General features: G+C 46.2%; 2 protein-coding genes across 2 annotated transcripts in view; one reads left to right on the forward strand and one right to left on the reverse strand.

Moving 5' to 3' along the window:
• ZFAND1 (zinc finger AN1-type containing 1) overlaps positions 1-5,230 on the reverse strand; it is a 14,102-nt gene extending 8,872 nt beyond the window's left edge. Inside the window, exons 1-2 of the mRNA XM_006021751.3 lie at positions 5,141-5,230; positions 1,953-1,995 (exon numbers count right to left, since the gene is read on the reverse strand). Of these exons, the coding sequence (XP_006021813.1) occupies positions 1,953-1,995; positions 5,141-5,195 (98 nt within the window). The 5' untranslated portion in view covers positions 5,196-5,230. The remainder of the gene's footprint in view (positions 1-1,952; positions 1,996-5,140) is intronic.
• Positions 5,231-7,456: 2,226 nt separating this feature from the next.
• Positions 7,457-15,472, forward strand: part of CHMP4C (charged multivesicular body protein 4C) — a 20,306-nt gene continuing 12,290 nt past the window's right edge. The window contains exon 1 of the mRNA XM_025201811.1: positions 7,457-7,567. Within this exon, the coding sequence (XP_025057596.1) occupies positions 7,480-7,567 (88 nt within the window). The 5' untranslated portion in view covers positions 7,457-7,479. The remainder of the gene's footprint in view (positions 7,568-15,472) is intronic.

Consider the following 15,472-nt stretch of genomic DNA (forward strand, 5'->3'; position numbering starts at 1 on the left):
CTGCTGACTTAAAGGCATCCAGTTCTTCCAAATGACTCTGCACCATCTCAGGGTCTACGCATGGTAGTCTGGCACCTTGCTGCTGCCTCTCTACAAGCCCAGTGAGAGACTTGTCGTGCCCCTCACTTAGGAACACTGAGGCAAAGAACTCGTTGAGGAGTTCAGCCTTGTCCCCTCTGTCCGTCACCAATTGTTTCTGCCCATTTAGCAGGGGTCCTATTCCTCCCTGGGCCTTCCTTTTACTCCCAATATATCTAAAAAACAATTTCTTGTTGTCTTTTACTTGGGTTGCCTTCCTCAGCTCCATGGCAGCTTTGGCCCGTCTAACTGCCTCCTTACAAGCACGAGCAGAGGAGGTATATTCGTCTTTGGTGATCTCTCCCTGTTTCCACTTTTTATGTGCTCCCCTTTTGTCCCTTAGGCTGCCCTGGATTTCTCTGGTCAGCCAGGGAAGCCTCCTGGCCCCTTTCCCCCTTTTGCCTCGCTCGGGGATCGTCTTGCTTTGTGCCCGAAGGATCATTTCCTTAAGGCACAGCCACCCTTCTTGGGCTCCCATCACTTCAAAACTCCTACTCTGCAGTGCGTCCTTGACTAATCGCCTAAGTTAATTGAAATCAGCTTTCCTAAAGTTTAGCACTTTCACCCTACTAGTTACCTTACCCACTCGACGTCTTATGGTGAATTCTATTATTAGGTGATCACTGACCCCCAGATGGCTACCGATCTGGAGGTCCCCAACCATGTCATCCCCCGTTGCCAATACCAGATCCAGTATGGCATTCCCCCTAGCGGGACCGTGTACCTCCTGTGTCAGGTGGAGGTCCTGTACACAGGTTAGAAACCTGCGTGAGCGGTGGGACTTTGCTGTCTGTGACTCCCAGCAGATGTCTGGGTAGTTTAGGTCCCCCATGACTACCGCCTCTTTAGCTTTTATGGTCTGCGAGAGTTGCCTCGGGAGCCCCGAATCCCTTTCTTCCCCTTGATGTGGGGGTCTGTAGCAGACCCCTACCACCAAATCCCTTTTTCCTTGCCCCCATGTAGCCTAACCCACAATCCTTCTACCTCCTCATCCTTGGAGAGGATGAGTTATACCTCAATACAGAGGTATAACTGGCCAGTACTGCACCTGGGCAGTAGCAGTGCACGGTGCAGAAGCAATGGCTGATGCATGGGTATGTCATCTTTTTCTGCTGCCAGCATGTGTGTTGCGTAGCCATTTAAATACCTCTTTTCAGCAGCAAAAAAAAGGAAGCGATATCTCTGCAGCAGCAAACCTCTGGTTGCTGTTCCTGCACTGTGTGCCACCAGTGTTTCTCTGCCCTCCCCACACAGAGCTGACAAGTGCAGGGGAGGGAGAGTGGGGAGGGTGAGTAGCCTCCTAGCTCTATTCTGGTGCCCCTCACCTTAGGCAGTGCTGGGGGCTTATGTACTGCTTGCCTACAGAGGGCTATAGTACTGCCTCAGTAATAATGCCCCAATTCAACACAGAACTTCAAGTGAATGGAGTTACTCATAGGCTTTAAACCAAGTATCTTCCTAAACTGTAGTTGTAGAAAGCTAGAGCAATAGAGCAATGGGAGCCCTAACTTATGAAACCATAAAAACAACATCATGAGAGAAGCTGAAGTGATATAGAGTTTATATAAGGATATATGTGAGTAACAAATATAAACAGCTATTTAGCACACCAAAACAGAATGGTTTATTCTCTTAAGACAAACAGCCATACAGTGTATAGACCATGGCATCCCTCTCTGCAGCGGCTCAAAAAATACTCAAAAAACTGCAAAAGAACATTAATGACAATTCCTAATATTACTTTAAGCAATAAATACTTTTCATCTTCTCTTCTATTAACTCAGAAGTTTATGCAGCTTAAAATATTGGTACTGTAACTTTGTTTTTGGCTGTTCTTATAGACACTGTACTTTGAAGTTTAAATACCATCTTACCAAAAGACTCCTGAGCAGCCATCACATACAAAGGGGAGAAAATCTGAAAACAAAGGGATTTTATTTTAAATAACAAGGTAGATATTTAGGTAATAGTTTTAGCTTAGACCTATATATTTAGCTGCTATTTAACGGCACACAAACCAAACAAAAACTTCTCCCCATTCAAAGTACTAAAAGCAATTTACTATCATCCCTTTGTATAACAACTGTGCTGATATTTAAGAACTGGAATCAAGTCTGATTTGCTAATCCTACATACTGAAAAACATTAATAATCAACTTGACACTGATTTGTGTAGGGGATCTGAGAATGTACTGTTGTATACAACACCCACTTGTAAATTATTGTTACTCTTTTATACAATTATTTTATTATATAGTAAAGCATGAACAAATCTCATCCTTTTATGCATATTCATCTATTCAATTAGTGACAAAACTGCACATAGGGGTCAGGTTTACTGGGTTCTATTCCTGGTCTAATATGGACTCCTTATATAAAACTTAAGCTCATATCCTCAACAATGTTTAGATGCATAACTCCTGCTGGGTGCATCTACACATGCTATTAAAGCAACATGAGAAACTCTGGTGCAGTTCATGCCAGAGGTAGCTGTATCTGCTTGTGCACCCAGGACCACAGCAATTAGAGCTGGTGCAGAGCAGCCCTAGGTTGGCAGGGAGCATGGGGGTCAGCTCCAGGCTCTGGGTGGTGGTGTCGGGTGGCAGATGGGCTAGCTAGAGTACGGGAGTGCTAAAGTGCAGCAGGCAGCCGCGCAGTTTAGCACCCTCATCCCCAGTCAGACCTTGTAACAGTCTATATGTCTGTTGCAGCACTAGTACTTTGCTGTAAGATAGTACTGTCCCCAACAGTACTATCTTTATGGTGGAGTTAATATACTGTTCCCTAATACTGGCACACATATAGATGGTGACACTTTACTATGGAGCTAATTAGTCAACTCCATAGTAAAGTGCATGTATAGATGCACCCGCCGACTTCAATAAGAGTCAAGCACCTAACTGCTTCTGAGGATCTTGCCTAAGGGCCCAAAGATACAACCTTTTCTCATGATGCAGGGGTGTAGGTTGTAGCCGTGTTGGTCTAAGGACATAGGCAGGCAAGGTTCCTTGGGTGAATCTAATATCTTTCTCATGATGAACACTTACTCATGCAAATAGCATTGCTGACTTCACGAGGACTACTCACATGAATAAGTGTTCATCAGCATGAGTATAGATTGCACACTGGGGCCCATGTGTTTAATTCTTGTTTCTCTGTTTCATACAAATGTAACATTGCATTTGTAAAAGTTCTCAGCACTTTGGATGAACGGTGCTAGGTGAGTGCAAGGGTAGCTTTTCAAGAGCCAGCTTTGCTTTGTAATAAGTTTAATAACAATAAACCTTGCACTCACCTAGCACGTTTTATCCAAAGCTGGCTCTTGAAAAGTTACCCTTTGCCATCCATTAACAAGCTCTTACTTCACTAGGCACCTTCTACGCCTCCACTAGCTTTTTGTAAAATATCCCAGATATGCAGCACCACTAGTCACACTATCTTCACTGCTGCTAGCAGTAATAGACATAGAAGATTATATCAATGTCACCCAGCACTGCTCAGGGCAAAATCAGACAACTTGACAGTAGAAATGTTTGAGCTCCAACTACAACAAAGCCTACAAAAATCTGCTGCTGTAGAAAAAGCACGTGAAAGTGTCATAGGCCTAAGAGGAACTGCAGAATGAGGGAGTAAGAGGTGTCAATGAACTACTCTTTTGCTTTTCAAACTTCTGTGGCACTGCTACACTTCTCTCCAGGCACTAGAAAGGCATTAATGTCAAAGTTCCAGAGCAGGGGACATGCAGAGAAGACTATCCATCCCATTAAGTCTGGTCCTGGACATTAAACTTTTCTTTTCTGGTTCCAGTTATAAAAAAATGTTCCCCTGTCCAGTAGAGGAGACTGGAAATTTTGTGAACTGTTGAAAACATGGGGGTAAATAAAGCATAAGTGCTGCCCTACAAGGCTTCCTTTCATTTGAGGATGCTTCAGGTGCCACCTTTTACTGGGTTTCTCTTAAAACAAATTCTTTCCCAGTATGCACAGCCCAATTGTGAAGGGGGAACCTATTTTCCTGCAAACATACACAGGTTGCACGTGACAGGGTTTATGCAGTAGTCCTCTCTTGCTGTTTTTCAGTGACACAAAAAAAGAAACCATTCTTCTTTCATCTCACAACTATGCCTGGAAGCAAAGAGATGACAGATATTCTGAACCAGACTCTAACTTTCTATATCAAATCTAAAAGGTGCTGCAGTGAAGAAAACATTCCTTGGTTAACAGAATCATAGGAAGGTAAGGGTGGAAGGGACCTCACAAGATCAACTCCAATCCTCTGAGCAGGAAAGCACGGCTGGTGACATCAGGCCACTTCACCCTGTTCTCTGTAGGAGAGGGGAATGGGAAAGCCTCCCCTGACTGGGGATTAAACCCAGACTGTGACAGAGCACTGAATTATTTTGGAAAGCAACACATCTATGCATTACAACAATATGGGCAATGGGAAAGAGAACAACGTAAACATCCCTGTTGGCCAGAACTGGGCAGCAACCTGTGACCGAAGAAGCAATTGTATCCAGTCCATTAAGCCCAAATATTGGCAGCAGTTGGGCTTCTGTAGTGGGGGACTAGTCAGGTCGGTGGCACTGGCCCGCCATGGACCAGTCGGGGCTATTTCGACCCGCCGCACCTGGAGGTTGCAGCCCCGGGGGTAAAGCAGTCCATGGAGCAAGGTGGGCAGCCCGAGGGCCGGGACCAGATACTGCTGCCACTAAGGCACGTCACAGGCAACAAAAGTGATAACAGCCCGGCCCCGCGGGACCTCGCGGCAGCCCCAGCCCACAGGTGCCACCGCGACCCGGAGGCGCAGCGCCGGACACACGCATTGGGCAGACACGTGCTGCAGCGGGCGAGGGCTGACGCCCGGGCTCTGACACCAGCTCCACCAATAAGCAACGCGCGCCCAAGCAGTGCCGCGCCCACTTCCCATCAAACCACGCCCCCTCCCAGCGGCGGCCTCCCGATATGGAAAGGCCACGCCCCTTCCCGCAGGCCACGCCCACGAGCGCGGGGCAGGCGGAAGCGACCCCACAGTGGCGCGGACCGCGTTGGCTGCTACGTACCGAACTGGTGGCAGTGCGCCACCCCGCAGTGCTGCCCCAGCGCCAGCTCCGCCATCGCCGCACTGCGCCTGCGTGCGACGCGCTGGACTATTGGAGAGCTCCTTTCCGCTGATGTCAGAAGAGGGCGGGGCTAGCGCCCGTGCCAACTGCGCTCGCCCCGCCCACACACTGTGAACCCGGGGGGTGGGGAGGCGCGGAGAGCCCCGCAAGGGGGCGCTGCCAACATGGGGCGCGAGCGAGACCCACTGATGTCACAAGGCCTTGGTGGCGTCACACTCGGGCCTGGGGTCTTGGCTGCGGAGAAAATGTTCCTGTTTCCCTGTGGTCCAAAGGGTGAAAACCCAGTCTTCCCAGGGCTGCCTGGAGGCTGAAGGTTGCCAGCCTACGTCGCCAGGCACGCGCTGTCCTCCGAGTCCTCTTTACAAGCAGGCTGTAGGTTTCCATTTGGGAAAACGATGCATGGGTTAAAATCCCAAGGCTGCCAGCCCCCCACAAGGCTCTGAACACACCGCTGGATCCAGCATTGCCCCTTCATCCCGTGCACCTTGACAATGCTTGCATTTGGGTTTTTTGTAATTGCCATATGCTGAAGTCGCTTTATTGCTTTCTCAGAGGATTTGTCATCTGCTTGCTTAGTGTCTCAGGTGCACCTCATGCCATTGCTGCTTCGTTAATAATGAATCCCTAGGAAATGCTAGAGGCCTCAGTCATGGCTTAATCATCAATGTCATTTGTCATTACTATTATGGTATAGGTAAATAAAAAAGGAAAGCAGTATAACTGCAGGCTTTATCGCAGGTCTCTTACAAAGCTCTGCCTATCATTTGCAGCATCTTTGCATTAAATCCATAAAGGAGCAGAGTTGGGGGTGTTTTTTTGAGTGTATCAATGTCTGAAGGGCAATTTTAGTCTCTGGATTCTGAAAGTTCAGAACCAGTTTTAGCTTCTGAAATGTTGGGGTGGTTCCAGATTTAGAAACTCTTTCAAAACTGGTGTCCAAAGTACTTTAATAGAGGTGGTCATCCGCTTATTTGTGACTACCTGCACCAAAATATTGCAATATTTGATTTAAATAACGGTAGTAGCCATTCATTTGTTTTAGAAAAGTGCTAAAATCTGCAACTGAAGTCGGGTACATTATGCTGTCACCTGTGTATGCGTATACTAAGAAATCATCCCTGCTCCAAAAGCGATTTAATAGAGAGTTACTATTATGTTGCATATTGAAAACAAGTTGCTGCAGAGGGAGGCTGAGACAGAACAATTATGTTGTGGACATATGAAAATATATAATCAAAAGCACTTTTTTCTTAAGAAAGAAAAACTTCTGCTTCTGTGTCTTTTTGCATTTCAGTCTACTCCTTTTACAATATAGAAACTTTCCAACACCCAGAAGTAAACAGGAAGGAGAGACCTGCTCTTATGACAGGGCTTGTGTTCAAAACTGTTCTTTTAATTAATTCCTTATTACTAGGCCTGTGGGTAGGGGGCGCTTGTAAAATACTAGAGATGTGCCTGGTAGGCCAGAAGCTGCCGAGACCCTTGTCCGGGTGAATTTACAGTCCGTTTGCTAAACTCCAGCTCCAGTCTTAGAGCAGCGGAGCATTTTCTAGTAGTGCGTATTAAGCAGCCTGACTTAAACCAGTCTTGTCATGCTACAAAAAAGAAGGGCGCTTTCACCTCCCCGGATGCTTCTGACATGGGACACCTCCAGCCTAATCTGCACATCACAGCAGAGCAACACTCTCACAAAAGGACTCTCAGACCCAGGGGAATAAACTTCCAGCCTCTCCCCGCCCTGTGCAAAATGGAGTGTATTTTCTACCAGGGAGGACTTCTACAATCTTTAAATTCTCCTCAGCCTGAACAAGGGGGTGTGGGCCTGAATGCCTGGGTGTGCGCCTGAAAGCTTGCAAAGACAGGATTTTTGTTTTCAGTACTATTTAGTTGGTCTAATAAAAGAGATCCCCTCTGACCCAAGCGCTTTGTGCGCCTCTTGTCATGCTGCTCAGTCTGGGCCTTGCTTTCCTGAGCCGCCCGCTGAGATCCACGCTTAGTCAGGCTGTCACCTGCGGTGTCTCACTGGGAGACCCAACCAGGTAACTCGGGGCTGTGACATTCAAGAAGCCTGGGCAGCGACCAGCCAGGGGCAGCCGAGCGCCCAGCGGCTGGCGACATTTCCTAGAAAGCTTGATTGAGCCCGCTCCCTGCCGCGCGCGCTTGTGCTTGTGTGTGGCGGGGGTGGGGCCCGGCGCGCAGGGGGCGTGGCCTGCGCTCGCACCTGTGGCGCAGGTGCAGGAACCGCCAGTCCCCCGGCGCGGCTGCGGGAGACCGAGGAGATGCTGACCAAGAAGCAGGAGTACCTGGAGAGCCGCATCGCGCGCGAGCTGGCCGCCGCCCGCCAGCACGGCACTCGCAACAAGCGCGGTGAGTCCCGCCCCCACCTCTGCCCGCGGAGCCGGGACACACCCGGTCCCGCCCGCTGGGACTTTGCCTCCCCGGCCCGGCTCGGCCCTGCCCAGCGCCTTGTGCGAGTCCCGGCCTGGCATCCCTCGGGGGTGGGGGTTGCTCAGCACCCTCCGGAGCTGCTCGTTGTAGCCATGAATAAGGCAGCCTCGCGCGGCTGTGGCTGAAGTGCAGTGCAGGTGGGTGACACCTGTGGAGCAGTGTCCTAGGAGCCTGCCTTGAGGGAAAAGACTTTTATTTACAAGGGATTTAAACTTCCTAGGTAGAGGAGGGGTTCAGCGCAGCAGAGGAGTGAGGGAAACCATTGGGTGCGTCTACACATTCATTAATGCACTTTTGCTAATGTGTATTAAATTCAGTACCTCCCTCATGAGGTACTAGAAACAGGCGCGTTAGCTTATTTTAATGCATATTAGGCAAAGCGCAATGGCTTTTTGTGACACTTTTTGTGACACTTTAATGCACATTAAAACAGGTATTAAAGTGCACATGTAGACACACCCATGGTGGAAGAATGGTTATAGTGGTTATATTGCACTGAGACCAGATATTGTACATGGTTATAGCGCACTGAGATGTGCCTGGGAGAGCGAGCTTCCATTGTATAAAGTAACTCTCTCTCAAAATATTCATTTGCTGTGTTGGGTTTCTAACACTTCCCTTGCTTACTATTAATGTACAAACCCATGTCTCCAGCGGAGGTCAACAAAAATGGGTAGAGGGCTGGGAAAGTAGGGGGCCGGGGAACGTGACTTCTGAGGAGAGGCTGAGGGAACTGGGCTTGTTTAATTTGTAGAAGAGAAGACCGAGCGGGGATTTAATAGTGGCCTTCAACTGCTCATCACCCTGGTTGAGAATCACTGTTAGATGCAAATACCTGGTTGTATTGCATTTCCCTGGATATGTTGGACCAGATCCTCATTGGATGCTGTTGGCCAGACCCACAGCTGGTGTCCGTTGTCATCAGCATGTCCAGAGAAATTGAACCGATAAAAGGGGTGTTTAAATTTGACTTTTCAGAAATTGAATAAGGTTGAGTTGAAGAAAGAAACTGATTTTTTGGGGGGAAGAATGTGGATTCTTTGTCTGTTCCCACTTAAATTTTCCTTGTACTTTAGATCACCATTTCAAACCCAGAGCAGATCAGTAGTGACAGAAATTGTTAGCTACTTGGTGGTGGTGGGGGCCAGCCAGCCCCTATGACACACATGGATGTTTGTTTATAACTTCTTCAGAAGAAAATAACAACTGGATTATCATGGAGCTTAGATGGACCTTATCTAAGATACCTCTACTTCATAGCCGAGCTCAGTTGGAGTCTGCTGCAAGGTTTGCAGTACCACTAGTCGGGCTGTATTGTCTTGATTAGTCTTGTGCATGAAACAATTTAGAACTAGGAGGATGTAGCTTCTTATACGAACAGGTATAAAGCCTGACAGGACTCTAAAATCATGCAGCATGTTAGCAATGACAGAACCTGGAAACACTGGATAATAACATGCTTAGGTTGTTACTAATAGACACTGCAGCATGGGTGGTGTCAATACAGCTGGGCATGCCTCGTGTTCAAGCATTCCTTGGAGGTGACTTAGTTGTCACGGCTATAAGGTTACAAGACTTGAACAATGATGCAGCAGTTTCATGTTACCAAAATTAAATCAGTCATTCCAACTTTAGGGACCATGATAGCTCAACAACTATGCGGATTTGCAGAGCTGTGTGGGGAAGGTTTCTCATATATTGCAGCTATTGGTTTTAGTCCTTTATTTTCTTTATTTAAAACAATGCAGGCATCTTGCTGTAGGCTGTAATAATGTATGGAGAATTAGGGCTGAAGTATTATCTTAGGTTTGTATACAGGTTTACCTCGCCAACCGCAGGGGTTAGGTTCTGGAAAGTTCCCTTAGTCAGCAAAACCGTGACTGGTAAAACTAAAGGCTTGTGGGAAAAATGGGGTTAGGGACTTGAACACTGTACAGTATAGTATATAAAATCATATTTACTTGCCTTTAATACATGGGGTGGTCAGCTGGGCATAGGCGTACCCCTAGGGGTACTTATACAGGTTTAGGGGGTACATGTCAGCAGGTGAGGACAGAGCAAACCCAGTGTGCGGCAGCAGCATCTCCCCTGGCACGTTCACCTCTTACCCGGGGAGGGGAAGGAGGAAGAGAGGGACATGCTGGCCGGCCCCGTGCAGCACACCACAGTGCTTCCCCACCCCCACCTGTTTGAATGGTAGGGTGGGGGTGTTTTGTGCCTGCCTCTGGCAGGGCACGATTGGCTGGTCAGCAGCCTGTGGATGGGGTGCTGGCTGGGTAAGGTCTTGGGACAATCTGAGCCCAGAGGCAGCGGGAGCCACCTGCCCTCACCCCTGGATGAGCCGCCTGGCTTGGATTGTCTCTCAACCCGTCTCAGTTGGGGCTGCTGTTCCTTGCTTCCCTCCCCCGCGACCCGGCGCAGCAGGGAGCAGCGAAGCCACATGAGGATCTCCTTGCCTGCCTGCTGATTGCCTTGTGTTGTCTTGGTGCCGCTTCCCCTGCACGCGGGGCTGCACTGAGGGCAGTAGCATGGGGCTGCACCCCTTAAACCACTGGCAGGCACACATAAATGATGCGTGCCCCCGGAGGCTGGGGAGGCATGGTGACCATCCGCAGGCAGTGGTGGTGGTGGCGGGGGTATGGTGGCAGCAAGCAGGGAGCTTCCTCAGGTGGCCACGGCAGTGTCAGTGGTGCTGGGGGGTGGCGAGTGCCGACCAGCAGTGGGCAACCACCCACAGACATCGCCAGCAGCAATCGGCAACTGCCCGCCGACACTGCCACAGGTGTTGGCGGCGAGAGGGGGGTGGCAAGCAACAACTGCCCACAGGCTCCAGTGGCAGTGGCCAATCGCAGGGGGTGCACCGCCAATCTCAGAGCATGCACGTGTACCCGTGAGCACCTCCTACGCCGGGATGGACAATTATTTTGGGCAGATGGCCGCTTACTGAGTTTTGGCAAGCCATGGAAGGCCGCATGACAGGCAACCAAGGGCAGATAAATATTAATTTTCTAAAATTTTTAGGGGCCCCATGGGCTGGATAGAATGGCCTGGTGGGGTGCATCCAGCCCACAGTCTGCATTTTGCCCACCCCTGCCCTACACATTGCTAATGCAGGTAGAGGAGGGTCATCGCTGGGGCAGCATGGGGCAAGCAGCTGCGGGCAAGGAGATCCCCACGTGGCTTCTCTGCTGAGTGGCAGGGAAGGGAAGCGGGGAACAGTGGTGAGCAGGCCTGCTGTTCCCTGCCACCGCGGGTAGGGCAGCTCCCCACCACCGCACACACCTCTGGCAGGGCTGGGGGCCACCTCCAGCTGGGGGTGGGGAAGGAGAGGCATGAGCAGGGCCAGGGGGTTGGCGGGCTGATGCGCAGTTACAGAAAACCGTGGTTACTCAAAACTGTATATTGTGGTAGCTAGAATGGTATACAGAATGTTAACCATGAACACTCAAAACCGTGATTGGCAAAACTGTGGTTGACGAGGGAAACTTGTACATAATAACTTCCTCAGCGTGTTTAAGAATTATGATTTTAGTTCTGCCCTTGCTTACGCTAGTGTCATTTCTTTGGCTACAAAAGTATTGTTTCTGATTTATATCATTGTAAAATCACTCATAGAAACCATTACTGTAGTCTGTCAGTGCTCCTCAAAACAGATCCTGTAGCAATAATATTGCAGTAGCAGTAATCCTTAAGGCTCTCGAATTAAAAGGCACGTTGAGAGGTGTATAACCTCTCAACGTGCCTTTTAATTCAAGAGCCTTAAGGAGAAACAGATTTGTGCCGGGCTCCTAGTACAGTGGGGTCTCAGTCATGTGAGCTACAGCTCACTAAAATTCTAGAAAAACTTCACCTGTGTGTAGATGTTGATGGACTGATTCTTATGGGCAATTTACACCCATTAAGACCATTTTGCAGGGTATAAAGGAGTCTCTCTGTTAACCAAACTTGGGTGATAGATAAATTAAAAAAAAAAATACTGTTGCACCACTTCCAACTTGTTTAAGCTTCTGGCAAGTGGTTTGTTGCTGGCATGATCTATACCTTTTGAGAACAATAACACATTTTATTCTTCAATACTGATTGCGAATATTCAAAGTTATTCTGTACATGAGGTGCTTCAGAGCAAAGAAATTATGCTGTAAACAGAGCAGCCTAACAATACTTAAGATAACTGTTCTAAAAAAACACCCCTGTGGCTGTCCAGGCCCCTAATAAGGGACTGTCTGGTCTGTACTTTGGTACTTCTGACAGGACGTGCACAGTCTAATTACGTTTCTACATTTGGAAAGAGGCACCTCAAACCATCATTACTGCAGATTGACACTACAAAATAAGCCATTATTTTAAGAGTTGTTTAAGAGCTTTACAGATTTTTATGTTTTCTTTGCGCATAATTACTTTGGACAAAGATGAGCAAAAGAAATAAAATATCCAGTATAGGCCAAATGTATGGAGAGTGTAAATGGGCATAACTATAAGTCAGCGGAGTTGTGCTGATTTTTACCAGCTTAATATTTCTTTGACAATGTAGTCATATTTTTGTATGGAAATTTTAGTCTATGGATTGCAAACTTGCATGTTGTAACATGCCATTTCTCAGAGCCCCTCTATATCCTCAGAATAAATATTGTTTTGTTACTTTATTTGCTGAGTTTCCTCTGTAAATAGAAACAAATCTTTAATAGTGCTTTTGTTTATGCTTTGGAAAATCAGATTCATAATTGTCTTCTGGAAGTATCAGTGGTGGAAATGCTAGCATAAAGTGACACCATCCTAAGGTGTGAGAGTGTCCTTTTGTATGTTAATTGAAGTAGGCTGTATTATGTATGCATCTAACAAATCTATTTTTATGTTAATCCTGGTTTTAAAATGCAGCAAAAAACCCCAAGATTTGGGACTGTAGATAGAACAGGCCCAGTTGTTCCTAATGCCTCGGGGTACTCATACTGTTAGACTCAAACTGAAATATAGTTAATCCGACTCTTTTTGAGAGATGCTGAATTCTGGCAACTGCCACCACACATTTCACTGGAAGCTGCAGGTGTTCAGCACTTCTTTGGAACAAACTAGTATTAGTATAAGAGGCTTTTTTCCTGAAGAAAATATTGTTCTTTTAATGGTTAAATTACTGTTACATTTATTTCCCCAGATTATACTCTGACTCTTTTTACCTGGCTCTATTCTTTTTCTGAAATCTTTGGAATGGGGAACATCTTTTTCAAACTCATTCTTTGAACTTCTCTGAAGTAAGTTTATCTCCCCTTTTCAATACCTTTACTTTTTATGTAATTTAATCATGTATTCCTTTACAGCTAGGTCCTATAATCGCATTGCTGAGAATTTCAATACTGTTGCACCATCTTCTTGTAGAAGAGCTGCATACTACTCTTTAAACAATGTATATATGCAATAGAAATACAGCCTAGATCCATTTAGCAATATGTGAGTATCTGAGATTTAGAATTGACAAAGCCAAGGATCTCAAACAGGTTCACAAGGAAACTTCCTTGCCTGTTTCTGTAATGACCATGCCTCCTGCTTACATTGTCATGTATTACTGAGCAATGTGACATTGTGAGCCAAATTCCGTTCTACCTCTTGGGTGTCTAAGTGGACTTAGGGGTGTAGGTTGTAGCTGTGTTGGTCTAAGCAAGCTTGGTAAGCACACTTTTTCCAACTATTTAGTTGGTCTAATAAAAGATACCAGATTTACCCAAAGAACCTTGTCTGCCTCAGTGGACTTAGGCACCTAAGTGCAATTCTGTACACCTCATTCAAGTCCCTGAAATCCATTAATTGATCTACTTTGGTTACATGCTGTCATCGGGCTCTTCAGGTTGAATAGAAGGCAGAGTAAACTTGCACTTTATAGACTAATCAAAGCATGTGTGTGTGATATATAGCACAAGCTTTTGTGAGCTCACACATCTCCCTTCAGATTGAATCATAAAAGTAACAGAAGGGGGAGGACCCACCCACCTTTTTGTAGTAGCAGTTTTTCAGGGAGTTAAGTAAGTGGAATAGACTATAGTACTTCAGTGACTAAGTTTATTTACATGCCTAGTAGGCAGCATAGGAACTCATCCATACCCATAATTGTGACATGAATGTCATGTGAGGCAGGGGAGTGTGGTATATCTTGACTGGTGTGGAAAAGATGTATACATTGATTTGTTGTGAAGTGAAAAATAAGTTATGGAATGCCTAGTTAGACTAAGGTGAATAAATAGAGATGGCATATTGCAATTGAGCTGATTTTTCTTCCAAAACACTAAGTATGTTGAGAATCACAATGAAGAATCACTTTTCTGAGTTTTTGTTTAACTTAGAGGGGATTCATCCAAAGTTTGAGCTAAAAGTCTTTTGGATTTCAGAAATAACTGGTCTGCAAATAGAGTTGATTGGGAATAATGGCATAATTTTTTCCCAAGTCTTACATCCTAAAGTCATCTTGTGATTCACTTCTAAAATCACTCACAGTTAATGTTTTTCTAAATTCATGTTTGCCATATGGCACCATAATACATAATATTTATACAGTTATCAGCCTTTAATTTTATAGGGCATGAGAGCTCCCCCTGATAAGCTTGTATTATACAGATGGTCAGACTACGGTCCTTCTGGTCTTAAAAAATGTTGAAACTCCAAATTGGCAATAAGAATCAGAATTTTCCAAACATTTACCCTAGGAAGATGCAATATATGTCAAAGTCTACCAAAATGCTTGTCTTTGTGTAGCCAAGAAAACACAGCTTAGATCGTGCATTGCATAAGGCATTTATCAATAAAATGGAACGCATTCCTGTACACTAAAGCACTGAGAGGCTGTTTTGCAGTGTGAGCAGCCTTCCATTGCCTGGGTTCAGTATTACTGGAGTTGGTTTGAATGAGGATCTATTCGTAACCTTAGGGATTTGATGGGTGCCTAGAATTCCAGCGGTGTGTGCAGACATCTATTGGCACTACATATGCTTAAAAAATTAAATAAGATAGAGAAGTGCGGCAGCATTCGGGGGACCACTTAGTTCTCAGCATAAGAGGGGTTAATACCATTGCTTTCCTCTTCCCTGGTCCAAATCTTTATGAGAGAAGCTGGTGGAGAGAGAAGTGAGAGAGTGCCTGTAGGAAGTCGGCAGACAGGGTTCTTTGGGTAAATGTGATTATCTTTTATTAGACCAACTAAATCATTGGAAAATTTTTTCTTAACAAGCTTTCGGGTTTAAAAACCCTTCGTCAGGATTTTTAAACTATGTCCTTAGACCAGCATTTAAAACCATGTGTTTAAACTATGTCCTTAGACCAACACAGCCACAACCTAACCCCCTGTAGGAAGTCTGCATTCCACACCCAGCCACTCCCCTCCCCCCCCTTGTCCAGGGAAATCTTTTGTTGTATATGTTTTCAGTTATGGTAGTTTTATTCTGATAAAGATTTGCCCCTGCCAGAAACTCTGTTTGTCGAACAACTTCTGCTGAGTTATCTCAGCACCTTACAAAGAGTGGGCTGAGTTTTCAAAAGGTTTCAGTTATAAAATGTAGAGTGGAGGGAGGGGCTGAGAGAGGTAGGTCTCTACAACGGCACAGGAAAAAAACAGAGCTTGAAGACAGGTGGAACCTCCCTCCTGTTAACTTTGCAGTTTCATCATGTGACTATTGCTCCTGCTACTTCCCAATATTGAAATGTGAATTTCAGGAAGCTATACTGGTGGAGGTGCTGTGAATGGCTGAGTGCATTGTTTTACCAGTGTCCCCAGTCTTTCTTTCTCTGTTTCCTTTTTTGTTCTTCAGTTCCTTTTTTCTTATTTTTTTTTTTTCTTGGCATTCC

The sequence above is a fragment of the Alligator sinensis genome, unplaced genomic scaffold (genome assembly GCF_000455745.1).
Source record: "Alligator sinensis unplaced genomic scaffold, ASM45574v1 scaffold340_1, whole genome shotgun sequence".
In the NCBI taxonomy this organism is placed as follows: Eukaryota; Metazoa; Chordata; order Crocodylia; family Alligatoridae; genus Alligator; species Alligator sinensis.